Source organism: Manis pentadactyla, chromosome 6 (assembly GCF_030020395.1).
Source record: "Manis pentadactyla isolate mManPen7 chromosome 6, mManPen7.hap1, whole genome shotgun sequence".
In the NCBI taxonomy this organism is placed as follows: domain Eukaryota; kingdom Metazoa; phylum Chordata; class Mammalia; order Pholidota; family Manidae; genus Manis; species Manis pentadactyla.
The window spans coordinates 158,115,687-158,136,025 of record NC_080024.1 but is presented as its reverse complement, the minus strand read 5'-3'; the positions used below and the strand labels follow the sequence as shown (position 1 = coordinate 158,136,025).

At 44.2% G+C, this 20,339-nt stretch overlaps 2 protein-coding genes across 11 annotated transcripts in view; one reads left to right on the top strand and one right to left on the bottom strand.

Moving 5' to 3' along the window:
* Positions 1-4,069, top strand: part of PARD6G (par-6 family cell polarity regulator gamma) — a 59,554-nt gene extending 55,485 nt beyond the window's left edge. Inside the window, exon 3 of the mRNA XM_036883994.2 lies at positions 1,339-4,069. Coding sequence (XP_036739889.2) covers positions 1,339-2,060 — 722 coding nt within the window. The 3' untranslated portion in view covers positions 2,061-4,069. The remainder of the gene's footprint in view (positions 1-1,338) is intronic.
* Positions 1-14,583, bottom strand: part of LOC118911688 (uncharacterized) — a 53,427-nt gene extending 38,844 nt beyond the window's left edge. For 9 of the 10 annotated variants that reach the window (XR_008998394.1, XR_008998396.1, XR_008998395.1 and 6 more), the window contains exons 1-2: positions 14,451-14,583; positions 3,869-3,974 (exon numbers count right to left, since the gene is read on the bottom strand). The gene's annotated coding sequence lies outside the window, so the exon portion shown is untranslated. The remainder of the gene's footprint in view (positions 1-3,868; positions 3,975-14,450) is intronic. The other variant, XM_036883997.2, reaches the window with a different exon arrangement.
* Positions 14,584-20,339: the final 5,756 nt, after the last annotated feature.

Below are 20,339 nucleotides of genomic sequence, written 5' to 3'. Positions count from 1 at the left end.
TTGAATCATGTGTATTGTCCATTCTGCCAATCTCTATCTTTTGATTGGAGAGTTTACTCTATTTACATTTAAAGTAATAACTGATAAAGGAGGGACTGTGCTATTTATTTTCTCTATGCCTTGAAGCTTTTTTTGTCCCTCATATGCTGCACTCCTATCTTCTCTTGTGTTTAGTTGACTGCCTCCTTAGTTTTTGTTAACATTGGACATTTGGATACAATAATGTAACTCCAGAAGTCTCATTCTCCCCCTTTCTCAGGGATTGCTGGTTTCTGTCAGTCTTTGTTCGCCCTTCTTTTTCCTGCTGTGGGCTGTCTCTGTGCTCAGGACCAGCCCATGGGTCAGCTTAGTGTCTTCTTACATCTTTCCTGAGTCTTCCCATGGGCATGTTCAGTCACCCTCTGGTTTTCCCTGTGTATGTGATTGTTTTGAATGTCCTAGTCTTTACTGTCTGGCTTCCAAGAGGGGAAAAGGGGAGAAGTAAAGCGGGGAAGGATGTCGGCCCTTTAAGTCCCCTGGAAGTCACTTGAGCTGGGGGGAAGGGGCAAAAACAGTGGCCACCCATCTCTGCACTCTGTGCTCAGACACAGCAATAAGAGCACACATCCCCAGCATCTGAGGACAGGGTCCGTTTTCCCACCCTGACTCCCACACGTGTGTGCTCCAGGGTTAGGTGCCCAGCTGCCTTCCATGTAGCTGGGGTGGGGACAGGAAGCTGCTACCTGTGCTCATAGATGAAATTGACCAAAATGGACCAGAATGACAGCTGAATTCCTATCCTGTCAATTGCAATTTTTCAACAGTGACCAGAGTTCCAAAACTGGTCCATCAGGTGGATTCTGGCCCTGCAGTCATCCAGGTGGGGAAGGGCTCCCCATGCTTCCCACCCCACCATCTTTACAGAATCCAGTCAGGCACTTTAAACCTTCCATCTACTACTTAGTGCAGTATCTTATTCCTGCCTCTTCACCTTTTAATCATTTCCATGGATGTCTGTGGTTAGTTTGGCGATTTCCAGAGTGCTAATTTTAGGGAAGTGATTGCACTTGAACTTGGCTTCAAACAACTGCCTGATGAATGCTGGGCCAGCTCAGCTAACTGGGTGAGCACAGTGAATCGCTTCAGAGATACTCCTGTTCTTGTATATCATCCTACAGGTTGAGATTTCCAAAATGAATTGATAACTAACGTCCTAGTCAAGTGTGGGACTTCTAACCCACAACTGGATTGCGGTACTCATTGCCTCACTGTCCTGGGTGGAACGGGAAGGGTTAGGGCCGGGGCTGGGCACAGGGTGCAGTGAGGCAGCCACTGACTGTCCGCTCTGGGCTGTTTCAGAAGAGGCCGAGCACTGCGGCCCAGCTGGCTCGCTGTCACGGAGGAAGAAAGCGCTGGCACTGCGTGAGGATGGGCCCCGCCGGCGTGCTCACCTGCACATCGGCCTTCCACGAGACTTCCGCCCTGTGTCCTCAGTCATTGACGTGGACATAGTGCCAGAAACACACCGCAGAGTGAGGTTGTACCGGCATGGCTGCCAGAAGCCATTGGGCTTCTACATCCGCGACGGCACAAGCGTGCGCGTAGCACCTCAGGGCCTGGAGAAGGTACCAGGCATCTTCATCTCGCGCATGGTGCCTGGTGGCCTGGCCGAGAGCAGCGGGCTGCTAGCCGTGGACGACGAGGTGCTAGAGGTGAACGGTATCGAGGTGGCGGGCAAGACGCTGGACCAGGTCACAGACATGATGATCGCCAATAGCCACAACCTCATCGTCACTGTCAAGCCCGCCAACCAGCGCAACAATGTGGTGCGCGGGCGGGCGGGCAGCTCGGGCAGGCCCTGTGCACGCCCTGCTCCCGGTGACTCGGACAGCGACGAAGAGCCCGACCTGGTGCTGGAGGGCGTACCACCCGGGCCCCCAGCGCCCGTGCGCGTCAATGGCGCAGGGCCGACACCGAGCAGCGTGCGCCGCCTGCTGAGCTCATTGCGCGCCGACCCCCGGCACAGCTTGGCGCTGCCACCCGGCGGAGTGGAGGAGCACGGGCCGGCCGTCACGCTGTAGCGGCTGCTGCCTCCAGGCAGGCCACCGTCACACTGCAGGCCTGGACACCTGCATGCGCAGGGACTGGATGGGCCACCGGGAGCTCCTTTTTAAATGTTCATCCAATTTTTTTTTTAATTGTATCACCCCTTCATGGTTTTTATTTAACCCTCACTGTTCCCCAAAGACACTACTCTTTATTTCAAACTATGGATAGAAAAGTGCTATTTTTATAGACTTCATACAGGGAATACGCACTCTGCCCTAGGCCGGATGCAGGCCCCACACCTTTGTAAAGTGGTAGACAGCATCTGACCAAGTACAATACTTAATTTTTAATCTTTAAAAGCTTCATTTTAAAAAATGAAGTATTTTCAAATTAAAATAGTCATTCATGTTTGACTAACCCATGCAAAAACACAGGTGTCAGCACGCTCTTGTCACTGTGCTTCCGGCCGACGCGCACTGATTCCGCTGGCCGGCTGGCGGGATGAAGGTGTGTGGCAGGAAGGTAGGGCCTGGTTTTTAAGAACAAATGTGACCAAGCCTATAGGAGACATGACTGTAGAAGGTTAATTTTAAATGTTCACATTGCTTGTATAGTCATATTTCAAGTAGCCAGATGGGTGCAGCAGTCCCCAGCATCACTGGGGACAGAGAACTCCCAGGGAGTGGTCACGGCAGGGCCGAAGGTGGGCTGCTCTGTGAGATCATCAGACGTGGTCTGTCACCAGCCTTTGGGGGTGAATTTAATTTGGAGAAGCTGCTCTGCCGGATTAGAAGGTAAGGCTCAGCTACACCATCGTGATCAAAAGTCAGTATTTACTCTGAGACAAACAGTCTTTTCCTGTGATTGACTCTGAGGGCAGTGTTTTGAGTTTCCAGCAGAAATGATGGGTAAGCCAACCATACACCCCCAGACAGGCCTGTGGAAGCCCACAGATAGATGCATAGGTTTTGTTATCTTTGTTTTTAATCAAGTCACACGGAATTTACTGATTTTAACTCAAATTACATTCATTGCCACTTCCTCATGAGCTCCTAGCAATACTTACATATTTAGTAATTTTAAAGGTAATTCATGTTTGATCCCATTAAATTTTATATGAAGTATATTTTATTTTTCAATACTGATGAGAAAATGTTATGCTCATACTTTGAGAACTAAACTTTGACCAAATAAAGCTTGCATATAAATATAGGTAAAAATATTTTTCTAGGTTGCCTTTGGGGACACTCTGCAGCTGCTTGTCCTGTGGGCCAGTACCCCCTGCTGGTCATCGGCAGAACTATCCTGACTTCACAGATGTCAGGCTAACAGCATGGAAAATATACCAATGTTTTCATTTTTCCTGAATTCATTAAGTGAAAAAAGCAGATTATTTTTCTTTTGCAAAAGATTAATTGTGCAGAAAATATATTTTATTGCATAGCTGTGGTCTCCCGCACATGTGTATCATGTTGGTATCTGTATGCCAAGGTTGCTGTCCATTTTGTCCCCAAGCACAGGGAACACCAAAGATGCCTCCTTGAGGCCTGGGGTGTGAGTCCAGACACCTAAATTTACAGGCCCCGTGGAGCTATGAGGGGTGCTTATTTGGCACCCCAGCAGTCAGAAGTGTTTTTTTTACAAAGACAAGTATTATACAACCAAAACTCTAATGCTGTTACTATCACAGAAGAAATGTTATTTTACTAAGTTATTACTGGCTGTCAAATATCTTGTTTTATAACTGGATCTGTTACCAAGAAGGAAAGCTATATTTCTTACTATGTTTTAAGTTGTTATGCAAATGTGAAAAAAAATTTTAAAGGAAAAAAAGGCTTACTCTGAAGTCTGTGCTCTGTTGTTGGTAATTCTAGGAATTCTGAGCTTCATGGAAAAGCCTCTTGAGTGTATTTTTCTACCCAGGTCTTTACTTCTGCCATTTTATTCTAAAGAAACAAACAAAAAAAAATCATGTTGTACTAGACATTAAACTTTTCTTGTTTTTATATATCAAAGAATAAAAACTTTGCTTTTAATGGTGCTTTTCACTTGAGTTCTGAGTAACAGAATCAGTGCTAATGATGAGCGAGAAAAACTTACTGTCAAATGGATGACCCCTGTGTGGCCACATTTTTAACCTGATCCTCACACTCACAACTTCACTACAAGTAGCGTCCCCATTTTACAGATGAGAACGTGAGCCCACACCAAGCAGGTAGTAGGCCATTTTAAATAATCAAATTATAGTCAATGATAGGAGATAGATGTGTCTTAGGTCCAGAACCTTTTTTTGAAGTCCTTTTGAAAAAGTTTTTCTGAATACTTACCATATAGCTCTTCCAAAATATACCCTAGTTTGCAAATATCTATTAACACTACCACTCTGACATCACTAAATATATAATGCTCGTATCATGATCCACTCGTTTGATAAATTACAAATATCAGGTGATGGCACCAGTACTTCCTGTAAGAAACGTAAACAGAGACAGGAGCTTGACAAGCATCAGTCATCTTACTGAACCCTCCTGACATGACTGATGGGCTGCCTGCTTCCAGCTTAGAGCTGGGAGGACTGGAGTAGCTCGACTGTCCCCCTCAGTCTGATGAGATGAGGCTGAGGTGGGTGGTTAGCTGGACACACCTGCTAACTCCCGTGAAGGACCAGATGTGCAGGGGCACAGCCGTGTGTGGGGGAGCACAAGCCTCCCTGACCGGGTCGTCCACGTGACCAATCCCAGAGCCTGTTGTAGGCGACAGAGCCAGTTCCAAGTCACGTGACACTCCAAACCCAGCATTTGCTGGAGCAGCGGGCCTGGATCCTGCACGTGGAGCCCATTTTTCCCATGATGGGAGGAATGGCCACCCAAACAACACCAGAACTTTGCCAACAGGGGGACTGTGTCATGCCTGCTGTCTGACAGCAGTGCCATGATCAGAGGTAAACCAGCCACCTTCAGCTGCCCAGGGCTCGCCGCCTGGCCACCCACCCCTCTGTGCAGGGGCGGGTCCTGCCAATGGGAGGCCTAGTGGACAGGAGACAGGGTTCGGGTCCAGCCCCCTCCCCCAGCATCCTGCCTCTGTGGCCTGGGGGGGCTCTGATCGCCACCGTGGGTCGTGTCACACCAGCCCTGGGGGGCAGCTGTCCCACCCTCTCCTTCAGGAACCCAAAGCCAGTGTCATCAGTTCCCTCCATTAAATCGCACAGGTGGTTTCCTAACTAGACCCTGCCTGGCAGACGGACACAGCTGGCAAACGCAAGGGAGTGGAAGTGAGGTGGGGCCTGGTGAGGGGTATGTGAACAGAAACCGGTCTGCCAAGAGGGCTGGCTGTGCATGAGGCCCCAGAGTGATGTGCTGCCGATGGGAATGCAGGACCCGGGACAGGGGCCTCAGCTCCACCTGCGGACAGTTTCCAGGTGCTGCACTTCCCTTCAAAAAGACTCGCACCACCAAGAGCCCCAGGTGACAGCCTAAGCCACCTCACCCTCAACACCTCCTGGAGAGGGGAAGCATGCCCTCACTGCCAAGTTTAGAAGTCCCATCTCAGACCAACCAAAACAAACAGGGTTTTCTGACTAGAAGCCCACACGTCTGCCCTGCTCAGAGATGGCACAGCCGTGGTGCCATTGAGAAGGTCTGCACCTGACTACCATTGAGCCTCTAGGCATTTGGACAAGAGCCCTGGAGCCCACAAGAAATCCAAGCCATGTACAGAAGCTCACAACAGCTTCATACTCTGAAGCAAAATTTCTACCCACATCACCTTTTCTCAGCCGCTAGTCTGCAAGTGTTACAACCTGAGCTACCCAGAGAGTGCTTCAGAAAGTGTGAATGACAGACAACCCTCAAGGAAGGATAGCCCTGGACATCTAGACAGCTCCACACTGACACTGCACTGAGATCCCGGACACACACAGAGCACAAGGGCCGGAAGCCCAACAGTGGTGGTCTTGGTGAGGCGATGGGGTTCCCTTTCTACCTCTGAGGTTTTCAGAAAAGCACAAGTAATCAACTCTGTAATCAGAAAAAATATTCTTCTAGTGAAAAATGTGAGCCATCTCACCCTCGACACCTCCCGGAGGTGGGAGGCATGCCCTCACTGCCAAGTTTGGAGGCCCCATCTCAGGCAATGGGGCAAATGAGGGGAATAAAAATAAACCGTAGATCTCCAAAGAAGAAATTCAGATGGGCAACAGACACATGAAAAGATGCTCCACATCACTAATCATCAGGGAAATGCAAATTAAAACCACAATGAGATATCACCTCACACCAGTTAGGATGGCTGCCATCCAAAAGACAGACAACAACAAATGTTGGCGAGGATGTGGAGAAAGGGGAACCTTCCTACATTGCTGGTGGGAATGTCAATCAGTTCAACCATGTGGAAAGCAGTATGGAGGTTCCTCAAAAAACTCAAAATAGAAATACCATTTGACCCAGGAATTCCACTCCTAGGAATTTACCCTAAGAAGCAGCAGCACAGTTTGAAAAAGACATGTGCACTCCTATGTTTATTGCAGCACTATTTACAGCAGCCAAGAAATGGAAGAAACTTAACTGTCCATCAATAGATGAATGGATAAAGAAGAGGTGGTACATATACACAATGGAATATCATTCAGCCATAAGAAGAAAACAAATCCTATCATTTGCAACAACATGGGTGGAGCTAGAGGGTATTATGCTTAGTGAAATAATAAGCAAGGCGGAGAAAGACAAGTATCAAATGATTTCACTCATCTGTGGAGTATAACAACAAAGCAAAAACTGAAGGGACAAAACAGCAGCAGACTCACAGAACCCAAGAATGGACTAACAGATACCAAAGGGAAAGGGACTGGGGAGGATGCGTGGGAAGGGAGGGATTAGGGGGAAAACAGGGCATTACAAATAGATAATAGGGGGAGTCTAGTAACCATAATGTTGTTCAAGTAATTGTATATTAATGATATCAAAATTAAAAATAAATAAAAGCACAAGTTTCAAATAGTATGTAAGAAATAATAGTTTTGATACATGAATTATAATTACTAATTTTGTTATTTATAAAAATTCTTTTGGGATTGTATTAAAAATAAGTATCACAGGTATCTAGTAATGGGCTATTAAAGTTTTTTGAAGAACAAAAAAATAAATAAATAATAAACTGTAGGAACTCTATGCAGTTATAGGACCAAGAATGTTTTTAACTCTTTTAAAACTTCTGAAAGGTTCCTGGGGGACAATAGGGTTGTGAGGTTTTTAACCTTACTTTTTCTTGATTATAAAAATCACATGCTCAACTGCAATGGGGTGTGGGGAGGGCTTGATAATATGGGTGAATGTAATAACCACAAGGTTTTTCATGGGAAACCTTCATAAAAGTGTGTATCAACGATACCTTAATTTAAAAAATCACATGCTCATTTGAAAAATCAAGTGGATAAAGAAGAAAAACACCCACAGTAATGTCACCAGATAATCAGTGCTAATGGTTAGGTACTTCTTTAAAAGCCATCAGACAGATGGCTTGGCAGACCCTGGATATATAATGGCCTCCGCACAGCACTGGGAGTCATTTCTCATGGAATAATGTTAGGAGGATTCTCCATGGCAATAAGCAGTATTTTTAATAGCAGCAAAATATGAATATACCTAAATTGTCATTTTCCTGACAGATACTTGGTTAATTTTCATATTTACCAACTACAGAAGTTTTATACATAAATCTTGACTTAAGTTTCTGATTATTTCATTAGGATAAATTCCTAGAAATGAAATCATTTAATCAAAGGATACCAACATTTTTTAAGTTCTTTGATCCTTTTGAAACAATTTCATTGAAAAGTTGCAAGCACAGCAAAAATGGTTCAGGGAAGCCTGCCAAGCTGATGCCCTAAGACCCTCAGTCACAATTTCCTAGAAATGAGGACATCATCCTCAGAGCCCCAGTGCAGCCACCAAAATCTGGAGTCAAAGGAGGTGCTCTAGGAAGGTGCTCTGGACTCACCTCCTCCCACAGACTCGCTGAATCTACAACTACATAGGGAACCATTTCCTCTGAAAACTGGCTGAGCAGCTCCTTCACATCAGCAAACAAGCAGAGAGCACAGCGAGGTGGGTAGGATATTGGGAGGCAGAGCTTCTCCCTGTGGAGCAAATGATTCATTCCCATGCTAGGAACCTCAACTTTTAATAGACAGACACCTGGAGCAAGCCCTGAGAACATCTGGCTTTGAAAACTATGGGGTACATGTCCATGATGCCCAAAGGCCAAGGCAAACCGAGAAGCCCCTCTCAGAGGCTGGCGTGCACTGGCCTGCCACAGCACCCACATGCAGCAGCCACAGAGAAGCACCCAGACTTTGTCCAGGAGATTCACCTGCTAGTCAAGTGTCAGCCTGAAGGGCCGGGGCCTGCTGGGTTCCCTCCAGGGATGTTGGCACTGGCACACACCGTTTTCACTCTTCTACTTTGCTAAGCTAGCAGGCTCCACTTTTTTTAATTCTAGACTTTTCTTTTTGGCTCAGCAGGTGCCATCTTCATGCTGTCCCTCTGCGACACTCCACGCCACTAGCATGTCTCAGAGGGAAGCTTCTACACACGTCCAAGTCCTGAATTTTATATCTGGTGCCCCCATTTTTGTGGCTGTGAGCCAGGGGATTCCCCCTTGTCCCCCCAGCTCTGGAGGCCAGGAAGGCTTATACTTGGGGTTCTACAGGACAGCAACGAACAGGGACAGTTCTCAGGCAGCTACCATGCCCAGTGCACAGTAGGGGGCAGCAGACCCAGGAGCTCAGGCTTACCCTGTCAGCTGCAGCTGTGGGGCAGGCTCCCAACTAAACACACATCTACAGGCTGACTGTAAGTGAAGGCCAGTGCCACCTTCCCTCCGCCACACCCCAGAGCACCATCATCTCAGAGGGGAGCTCTTACCCTGGCCTGGAGCCCTATTCTTTGTGGCTGCTGCCTAGTGGTACCCCTGGAATGCCTGGCCATGGTGGCCAGGGGGCTTGTGTTCTGGGGCCCATGGGACTGTAACAGACAGACAGTCCTTGGCCACCCCCAGGGCATGACACAGACAGACACACCCTGTTCTCTGTGAAAGAGGCCGATTCGCTCATCCTGGACCTTCAGCCTATAGAAGACTCACTTCAGATGTAAGGATACACAGACTGAGAGTGAAGGAACAGAAAAAGATACTCTATGCAAATGGAAACCAAAAGAAAGCTGGGTTAGGTATACTTTTATCAGACAAAACAGACTTTCTTTTTAAACTGAAAAATGAAACAGGGCATTATATAATGATGAAGGGGTCAATCCAAGAAAAGGATATAATGTTTGTAAATACTTATGCCCCCCAACATAGGGACTCCTAAACATATATAGCAAGCATTAATAGATCTAAAAGGAGAAACAAATGGCAATGCAATAGTAGTATGGGACTTAATACCCCACTTACACCAACGGATAGATGAGACAGAAAATCAACAAAGAATCATTCGTCTTAAACATGTGAGACCAAATGGACTTAACAGATATACACAGAACATTCCATCCAAAAGCAACAGAATACACACTTTTCTCAAGAGCACATGGAACATTCTAAAGGATAGATCATATGTTAGACCACAAAACAAGTCTTTAAAACATTTAAGAAGATTGAAATCATATCAAACATCTTTTCCAACAACAATGGTATGAAACTAGAAATAAATTACAAAAAGCTGGAAAATTCAAAAATATGTGGACATTTAAAGTGTGGTACTCCACAACAAATGGGTCAGTAAAGAAATAAAAGGAGAAATTTTTTTAAAAATACCTTGAGACAATGAAAATGCAAATATACCAACATTTTTGAGATGCTGCAAAAGCAATTCTAAGAGGGAAGTTCATGGCAATAAATGCCTATCTCAAAAAAAAGAAAATCTCAAACAAATAATCTAACTTTACACCTCAAGGAACTGAAAAAGAACAAATGAAACTGAAAGTCAATAGAAGGGAAGAAATAACAGATCAGAGTGGAAATGAAACACAGACTAAAAAGACAATAGAAAATATCAGTGAAACTAAGAGCTGGTTGTTTGAAAAGATAAACTTGACAAACCTTTAGCTAGACTCACCAAGAAAAAAAAGAGATGGCTCAAATAAAACCAAAATGAAAGCAGAGATGTTACAACTGATACCACAACATACAAAGGATCATAACAGACTATGAACAGTTATATGCCAACAAACTGGACAACCTAGGAGAAATGGATAAATTCCTAGAAATATACAACCTTCTAAAACTGAAGCAGGAAGAAATAGAAAATCTGAACAGACCAATTACTAGTACGGACTTGAATCAATAATCGAAAACCTCCTAACAAACAAAAGTCAAAGACCACACAGTTTCACTGGTAAATTCTATGAAACATTCAAAGAAGAATTAATACCAGTCCTTGTCAAATTCTTTAAAAAAATAAAGGAGGAGGAACCCTTCCAAACTCATTTCATCAGGTTAGCATTACCCCAATAACAAAACCAAAGACAGAACAAGAATATTACAAGCCAATGTCCCATCCCGTAGATGCAAAAAAAATAAAATATTAGCAAACCACATTTAGAAACATATTAAAAGGATCATACACCACAATTAAGTGGGACTCATCCCTGGGATGCAAGAATAGTTCAAACATCATAACATACCACATCAACAAAACAAATAATAAAAATCATATGGGCATCTTAATAGATGCAGAAAAAAAGAACTTAAAAATTTGACATCCGTTTATCATAAAAACTCTCAAAAAAGTGGGTACAGAGGGAACATACCTCAGCATAATAAAGGCACATATGACAGGCCCACAGCTAAAATCATACTCAACAGTGAAAAGGCTCAAAGTTTTTCTTCTAAGCTCAGGAACAAAACAAGGATGCCTGCACTCACCAAGTTTATTCAATATAGTATCAGAAGTACTAACCAGAGCAATTAGGCAAGAAAAAGATAAAAGTCATCCAAGGTGGAAAGAAAAAGTAAATTTGTCACTATTTGTAGATGACATGATATAAAATGTAGAAAATCCTATAGACTACACACACACACACACACCCCACACACACAATAAATGAATTCAGTAAAGTTGCAAGATACAAAAATCAACATACTAAAAATCTTGTTTCTATACCTTAATGACAAACTATCAGAAAGAGAAATTAAGAGAAAATTCCCATTTACAATTGCATCAAAAATACTAAAATACCTAGGAATAAATTTACCCAAGGCAAAAGACCTATACACTGAAAACTATAAGACATTGATGAAAAAAATTGAAAAAGACACAAAGAAATGGAAAGATATACCATGCTCACGGATTGCAAGAATACTGTTAAAATGTCCATACTACCCAAAGCAATTTACAGATTCAGTGCAATCCCTATCAAAATTTAATGGCATTTTTAATATAAATAGAACAAACAATCCTAAAATGTGTATGGTTCCACAATGAACCCCAAATAGCCAAAGCAATCTTCAGAAAGAACAACAAAGCTAGAGACATCATGCTTCCTGATTTCAAACTATATTACAAAGCTGTAGTAGTCAAAATAGTATGTTATTGACAAAAACAAACACATAGACCAACAGAATAAAAGGCCCTGAAATAAACCCACACATACATGGTCAATTAATTTATGACAGAAGAGACAAGAATATATACTTGGGGAAGGACAGTCTGCCAGGCTTCCCCACCATACAGTTATTATTTTTCCCTTTTTAATTATTAAGTATTTTGAAGGTAGGTATTTTGAGACTATGGAAATATTGCATTCCTCATCAAATTTTCAAGTATTTTATTTTTATCAGTATAAACTCATGGATTCCTATTTTATTCCATGAGTTATAATTCATTACTATCATTTTTTTTTTATGTCAAATGTCCCAGGTCTGGCTAGTGGGAGTCCCTCCAAGCTGGCCCATGCATCTTTTTTCCATCCGCCCACCATCCTTGAAGCACTTTCTTGCTTTCTGGTTCAACAAGACATTTCTTATTCATTTTATACTTTTCCTGCCTCAGACCTGAAATCAGCCCTTTCTTCAAGGAGCTCTGGTTCCCCTCTGTGGAGGCTGATATTTAGAATCCAAGAACTGAGCTCTAGGTGTGTTCACTGCCCTCGGGTGCCAATGCTCTCAGGCCTCCCAGGCACAGAAATGGGGTTATATACATATGTGTGCAGTAATAACATACATGTACACATACATGCACAGGAAAGAGTCAGCTCCCAGGCCTTCCCGATGCAGGTGTCTTCCTCCCCAAATCCAGGTTTGATACCCTATGTCAAACCACTGCAACCTCGTCCACACTCCCATTTGGCCCCCTGCTACACACTTGAGCTACACTCTCCCCACATGCTCCCACACAGCTGGGCTCTTCCACATGCAGGCACCTTCCTCACCCACTTGCCATCCTCACTTCCTGCTTCCCCCTACTGTTGGACCCTTCTGTGTTCTGCCGAGGCACTACAGATCCTCCTCCCCCACCTATATTGCTGTGTTCTGCCCCAATTTAGGGCTAAGAGGGAAGGAGAGGGGAAGAGGGAGGCAGTGTGCATAGTACATTCTGCTATATTGATGTCACCAACTTTATTTACTTATCAAAATCACAGCAAGAGTCTCTCAGCTTTTCAGACTCTGATCCCACGTCTGAAGGTAAGTTCTTTGCTACCACACTTCCCAGGGCTCCTCAGATGGGCTGGGCCTTTCGCAGCCACCACTCACTGCTGCTGGGCCCGAGGCAGCACCTCATCAGGCTCCCTTCACACTGCCTTCTCCACACGAGGCCTCATCTAATCTTGGGAATTCAGTCTTCCTTCCGGCTCCTGCAGTGCAGCAGATGAACCACAGGGTTATGGCTTAGGGTTCGGAGTGCTGAGGGCCCGGCCTCCATGTCGCTGGTGTTTCACCCTCAGAGGTAGACAGGGCCTTACACATTAAGGAGACCCAGCAGATACATGGAGATCAATCCGTGATGGTAACAACATTTCAGGAACGAGACAGGAGAAATTACAGCTGGAATTCCCATCCCTGCAGGCAGCTCGGGGTGGACTGAGGCTGGTGGGCAGCTTCATTCAAACTTTTAGATGTGATGCTGTTTCATTTCCTTCAACAATTTATTAACTATATCTGGAAAGAAAACAACTGATTCTTCTGGCCCATAGCCTGTGCCAGTGCAGACTCCACCTGGGGCCACTGGGCACAGAGGTGGGCTCCGGGCAGCCTCTCCTCCCTAGCAACTGGGACTTACTGTGGAGTCTACACCTGCAGCCTTTTTTGCTTAGTCAAGTAAGTAATGAAGGAAGAAAACAAGTTTCACGAACCTTTTCATGAGGTGGGGGGGGGAGGGACTTGCAGGTCATGGTTTTTGTTAGCTCCTTGTACTCATTTCAAATGTCACTCAGGCATTTAATTGTTTACCCTAGAACTTTGCTGCTGGTGGTTATCAACCTCCAACCAGATGACCCGCTGTCTTTGCTTGGAAAGTTTTTCACACTTAGCAGCGCCTTATTTCAAAAATGACAACAGCAACTCCATGTGCATGATTTAAGGGATCAGTTAGACTTAATCACTTTTTCCAACTAGCAACACTGTTAGATGACACACCACTTACATTTTTTGAGAACTAAATAAATACCCATCAATTTTATAAAGACTGTAAAATACAGAAAAAAACAAAATCACTCCTAGTCTTACAACACAGGTGTGCCGGGGCTTTACTGCACATCATTCACTTGTGTCACAGCTGCTTCACAGTTGAGCCACGTTGGGCCTCAGACATTCAGAATATTAACTAAAAACACGTGAGTCCAATGCCTGCACACCCGTGTTGGCGGCGGCATGATTCACAACAGCCATTGATGGATAAACGGATGAAATACAGCGGTGCACAAAATGGGATATTATTCAGCCTTAAAAAGAAAGGGAACTCTGCCTCCTGCTAACAGCGTGGACCTTGAGGACGTGATGCCGAGTGAAATGAGCCTGTCACAGAGGTCATGGATGCTTCCATTTATGTGAAGTCCCCAGAGGCCCCAGGGTCAGAGGCACGGAAAGGAGGAGGGTTGGGGTGAGCGGCCTCGTGGTCGGGGTGACGGGATAGGAAATCAGCCGTGGGAGATGAAAGCTCCTGGGGAGGCCGGGGCAGAACGTCGTTCGGGGGTCGGCTAAAGGCCGCATGACACCGACTTCTGACCACACCCTGATGGCATTAATTTCCCGACTTTTTCTGTAGTTGCGCTGAACAAAAATGACTTCGCTGATTTAAGCATGTTCCGGGGGGAACGCTGAGGGCAGCAAGGTCCGAGGGACAAGCGACAACCCGCATAGGCTGTTCCCTTGCTGAGGGAAAGCGCGGAGCGTTCTAGGAACAGACCTCACGGCCCCCGGGGGTCGCCACCTACCTCGGCAGGGCAGCCGTCGCCAAGCGGGGCAGCGGCGCCGCCTCCCGCACGGCCCCGTCCCCGGACCGACTCCCTCCGGCCGCCACCCCGGAGCGCCAGGGGCCTCCCGGGAAGCAGCCCGAGCCGCAGGGCGGGGCCTCCGAGGCCGGGGCGGCGCCACGGCTTCCGGCGGCCGGGCTGGTGCGCGCGTCACGCCGGCCGCGGCTGAGGCCGTCCTGGCGCCCCGGGCCCACCCCGGCTTGGGAAACACGCTGGCTGTTCCCTTCATCCGGCGAAGGGGGGCCGTTCGGGCGGCAGGCCTGCCTCCCGCCCCGGGCCCCGCTCCCGCGTGCGCCCCTCAGGGGAAGAGCCTCCCCGGGACCGGCGGGAGCCCCGAGGACCACACAAACACAAAACATGCTCTCAGAAACCGGGCTCCACCGCAGCGTCGAGGCGTCACACCTGCTTCTCATGGCAACTCTCAAAGCTCGCCTTTTAAGAAAGCCTTCCTCCTCGAGGCGCCTACACGTGCGGGCGCTCTCCACGCGCCACCTGCACCCACCGAGGGCAGGAAGCGGGCAGAGAAGCTTAGGAAACACGTTTCTTCCCCAGCCGACAGGGGCAGGTGCTGAGTCCCAGCTCGGGCGCGGCTGCACGGAGGCACCAGAGACGGGTCCAGCTGGGCACAGGGCGCCCTCCGCCAGAGCAGAGTCAGGGATGAATGGATGGATGAATGGCCACAGGGAGAGGGAAGTGGATAGCTAAGTGACCATCTGCATGCATACGTGCAGAGCATGAACATGTTTTCAGTGTGTGTACTTTAAAATTAATACTCGTGGAGAAGCTCCTTGGCCCTGTTCCACCCTTAACTGTCAGGTTTTGCAAATGGCATTAATGGAAAAAAGGAAAAAGAAGTTAAAACTGAATCAATGGTTGCTTCTATTAAGCAACTTGTATCAACTGGGCTGCCGCTTCCACACCTGTAGGCAGTAGGTTACTATTGCGCTATATAGAGAGCTCGGCCCAGTACTCTGGGCCGAGGCAGAGACGGTAGTGCTCGACCTACCGAGAACAAGCCGGGTAATAAACCCTTTCACCCCAAGAACATTTTGCTGTCGATTCCTTTGGTCACCCTGAATCCATAGTGAACTTGCCAGGGCTGAAACCCATTGGCAAGACAATAAGCATTCCACGTGAGAGCACTTCTGCTACTCAAGTTAACAATCAATGCTATTCTTTCTTAACAGTTATTAACAACATTTTAAAAATTATATTCATAAGTTAAATGAAAATTTAGCTAATCCTGAATTAATGTTCCTTTTGAACATTGAAGACCAAAGCTTTAGACAGGAGTCTTGAAACACTTTCCACTAGAGTCTTAGGAGTTGGTGTGGATGTTAGTTACGGCGTTTGGTTTACATCTCAACCATTGCTGTGATTTAAACACTGAGATGTAGTCTTAGTGTAATACTTAGTACCAAGATATTTGGATTGTTAACTAAGCTATCAAAATATTCAGATGCAAGATGAATTTGCAACAGAAAAATAAGAGCTACTTCATCTATTTACTCTTCATTTCAGGTCATGATTTTGTAATTAGCACCTGGCAAGTAATCAAGTTAGAATTTAAATCTCTAGGGCAGTTCACACTGTCAGTTTATAGCAATGTAACATCAACTCACATGTGGGATTACTGAAAATATGAGAATGAGGGGGCCAGGCTTGAAGCAGAGGACACAGCACCAGCACACGTGCTGTCATGTAAAACCCCAGGAGCCTGCAGGGATGATGGCTTGAGTCCAGCACAAATGACTGATATGACAGATCCTAGAAACCTATAAATGTAATACAAGAATGAAGACCACACTTTTCCAAATTTATGTTGTCAGAGTAACTTATTCTAGCCTCACCCTTATTTTTAGATTTTACATTTGTAGTGACTGCACATCTTGAAAATCAAAGTGTACCTCATACCCCAAAACCACTGAAACGAGGCAGATACAGAGCTCAGCATATGGGAGGTGTGTGACACATCCTAAAGATTCAAACATACTTGAGTGAGTACAAACGACGATGAGGAAAGTGTCCCATAATCTTAAGTCTTATTTAAGTCTTCTTTCATCTAAATTGATGGAGGCTTAGGCATGCAGACAAATGAACATACCAGGGAGGTTTGGCCCAAAGGTACTTTACTGCTTTAGGAAGAAAGGTATGCAGTATTATCTCTGTACTGAACTACTTATAAAATATTGTGATGTAACACTCATGAGAGAAATTAAAGAAGATACCAATAAATGGAAACATCCCGTGCTCATGAATAGGAAGAATTAATATTGCCAAAATGGCCATCCTGCCTAAAGCAATCTACAGACTCAATGCAATCCCTATCAAAATACCAACAGCATTCTTAATGAACTAGAGCAAACAGTTCTAAAATTCATATGGAACCACAAAAGACCCAGAAAAGCCAAAGCAATCCTGAGAAGAATAAAGTGGGGGGATTATGCTCCCCAACTTCAAGCTCTACTACAAAGCCACAGTAATCAAGACAATTTGGTACTGGCACAAGAACAGACCCATAGACCAATGGAACAGACTAGCTAACCCACACATAAACCCAAGTATAGATGGTCAATTCATATATGATAAAGGAGTCATGGATATACAATGGGGAAATGACAGCCTCTTCAACACCTGGTGTTAGCAAAACTGGACAGCTGCATGCAAGAGAATGAAACTGGATTATTGTCTAACCCCATACACAAAAGTAAACTCAAAATGGATCAAAGACCTGAATGTAAGTCATGAAACCATAAACTCTTAGAAGAAAACAAAGACAAAAATCTCTTGAATATAAACATGAGCAACTTTTCCTGAACACATCTCCTCGTGCAAGGAAAACAAAATAAAAAAGGAACAAATGGGACTACATCACACTAAAAAGCTTCTGTACAGCAAAAGGCACCATCAGCAGAAAAAAAAAAGGCATTCTACAGTATGGGAGAATATATTTGTAAATGACATCTCCAACAAGGGGTTAACATCCAAAATACATAAAGAACTCACACGCCTCAACACCCAAAAAAGCAAATAACCCTATTAAAAAATGGGCAGAAGATATGAATAGACAATTATCCAAAGAAGAAATTCAGATAGCCAACAGGCACATGAAAAGATGCTCCACATTGCTAATTATCAGGGAAATGCAATTTAAAACCACAATGAGATATCACCTCACACCAGTTAGGATGGCCAACATAGAAAAGACTAGGAACAACAAATGCTGGAGAGGATGCAGAGAAAGGGGAACCCTCCTACACTGCTGGTGGGAATGTAAATTAGTTCAACCATTGTGGAAAGCAGTATGGAGGCTCCTCAAAAACCTAAAAATAGAAATACCATTTGACCCAGGAATTGCACTCCTAGGAATTTACCCAAAGAAAACTTCTCAGATTCAAAAAGACATATGCACCCCTATGTTTATAGCAGCACTATTTACAATAGCCAAGAAATGGAAGCAACCTAAGTGTTCATCAGTAGATGAATGGATAAAGATGTGCTACATATACACAATGGAATACTATGCAGCCATAAGAAAGAAATCCTACCATTTGCAACAACATGGATGGAGCTAGAGGGTATTATGCTCAGTGAAGTCAGGCAGGGAAAGACAAATACCAAATGATTTTCCTCATTTGTGGGGTATAACAATCAAGCAAAACTAAAGGAACAAAATAGCAGCGGACTCACAGACTCCAAGAAGGGACTAGTGCTTACCAAAGGGGAGGATGGGTGGGGAAGAGGGAGGGAGAAGGGGATTGTGGAGTATCATGATTGGTGCACATGGTGTGTGTGGGGTCACAGGGAAGACAGTGTAGCTCTGAAAAGACAAATAGGGCCTCTGTGATGTCTTACTACACTGATGGACAGTGACTGCAATGGGGTATGGGGGGAGACTCGATAATGAGGGTGAATGTAATAACCACATTTTCTTGTGAAACCTTCATAAGAGTGTATATCAGTGATACCTTAATAAAAAAATCCAAAACAGACTCAAAAATAGAGCAGACTGGTGGTTGTCAGACAGGAAAGGGGTGAGGGAATGGGTGAAATAGGTAAAGGGAATAAAGATGTACAAAGTTCCAATTGTAAAATGTATGGGATGAAAGTACAGCATGGAGAACATACCTCATAAATTGTGACATCTTTGTGTGGTGACAGTTGGAAATACAAATACACATAATTTTTAATCTGTATGTTGTACACCTGAAATCAATATTGTATATTAACTATAGTTCAGTTAAAAATAAAATAACCAAAAATTACCTTCCCTGCAAATGCATAACTTTCCTGAAATCATCTCACTAATTTCCAATTGTTTGCAGAAGTCATGTTCCCCAAGAACATCCCCTTGGATGGATCCCTTTTTAGGACTAAAGACACGTTCCGTGTAACAAGCCCTTAAGCCTAAATCTTTCCAACATTCCTGGGATACAGTCGAAGTCTCACATCCTGTGTATGAACGTGCAATGCTGGTCTTTTTCAGCATTAGTATTTCGTAGGCAAGACAGGATTTTCCACATCTTCAGTCTTCCATTTCTGAAAGCTACTTTGTAGGGATGAGAAGCAGAATGAGTCAGTTTCTCTGCAAATTGTGACAAAATTCAAATTGCTTTTATAGATTTTACAATTCAACTAACAGTATTATTTTCTCAAGTTTTATCTATAGAAAAACTACCTAACTGTTAAAGCCTTATTAGCATTCATTGCTATTACTTATTCAGGTTTCTCTGGCTTACTTTTAGGTAAATGGTAAATTATTTAACATTAGTTTCTATGTCATGGATTGTAAACTGTAAGAAACTAATACCTGAAAATGTGTTATTTATTCATGACAACTAATTCTGACTTTGTATTTGAAAGTATAACCATACAATCTTAGTGTGTTCAAACCAAATATGCCTATATGGGTGCTGAACATTAAAATTATACTAACCAGTAAAAGAATTAAATTCAGCTTAGGGTTTTTTATTATTATTAAGGTATCATTGATATTCAAGCTTAGATTTCACATGAGCAACATTGTGGTTACTACATTCCCCCTATTATCAAGTCCCCAACATTTATCCCATTACAGTCACTGTCCATCAGCATAGTAAGCTTCTCTGTGCTATACTTCCTTCCCCATGTACCCTCTATGTGTGCTAATCATAATGCCCCTTAATCCTCTTCTCTCCCTTCCCACCCACCCTCCCCAGTCCCTTTCCCTTTGTTAACTGTTAGTCCATTCTTGGGTTCTGTGAGTCTGCTGCTGTTTTGTTCCTTCAATTTTTGCTTTGTTGTTATACTCCACAGAGGAGTGAAATCATTTGGTACTTGTATTTTCCCACCTGGCTTATTTCACTGCACATAATACCCTCTAGCTCCATCCATGTTGTTGCAAATGGTAGGATTTGTTTTCTTCTCATGGCTGAATAATATTTCACTGTGTATATGTACAACATCTTCTTTATCCATTCATGTACTGATGGACACTTAGGTTGCTTCCATTTCTTGGCTATTGTAATTAGTGCTGTGATAAACATAGGGGTGCATATGTCTTTTTGAATCTAGGATCCTGTATTATTAGGGTAAATTCCTAGGAGTGGAATTCCTGGGTCAAATGGTATTTCTATTTTTTAATTTTTTGAGGAACATCCACATTGCTTTCCACAATGGTTGAACTAATTTACATTCCCACCAGCAGTGTAGGAAGGTTCCACTTTCTCCACATCCTCGCCAGCATTTGTTGTCTGTCTTTTGGATGTTGGCCATCCTGAATGGTGTGAGGTGATATCTCATTGTACTTTTAACAGCTTAGGTTTTTTAAAGTAAAAAAATATTTTCTGGCAGTACCTCCTGGATGGAATT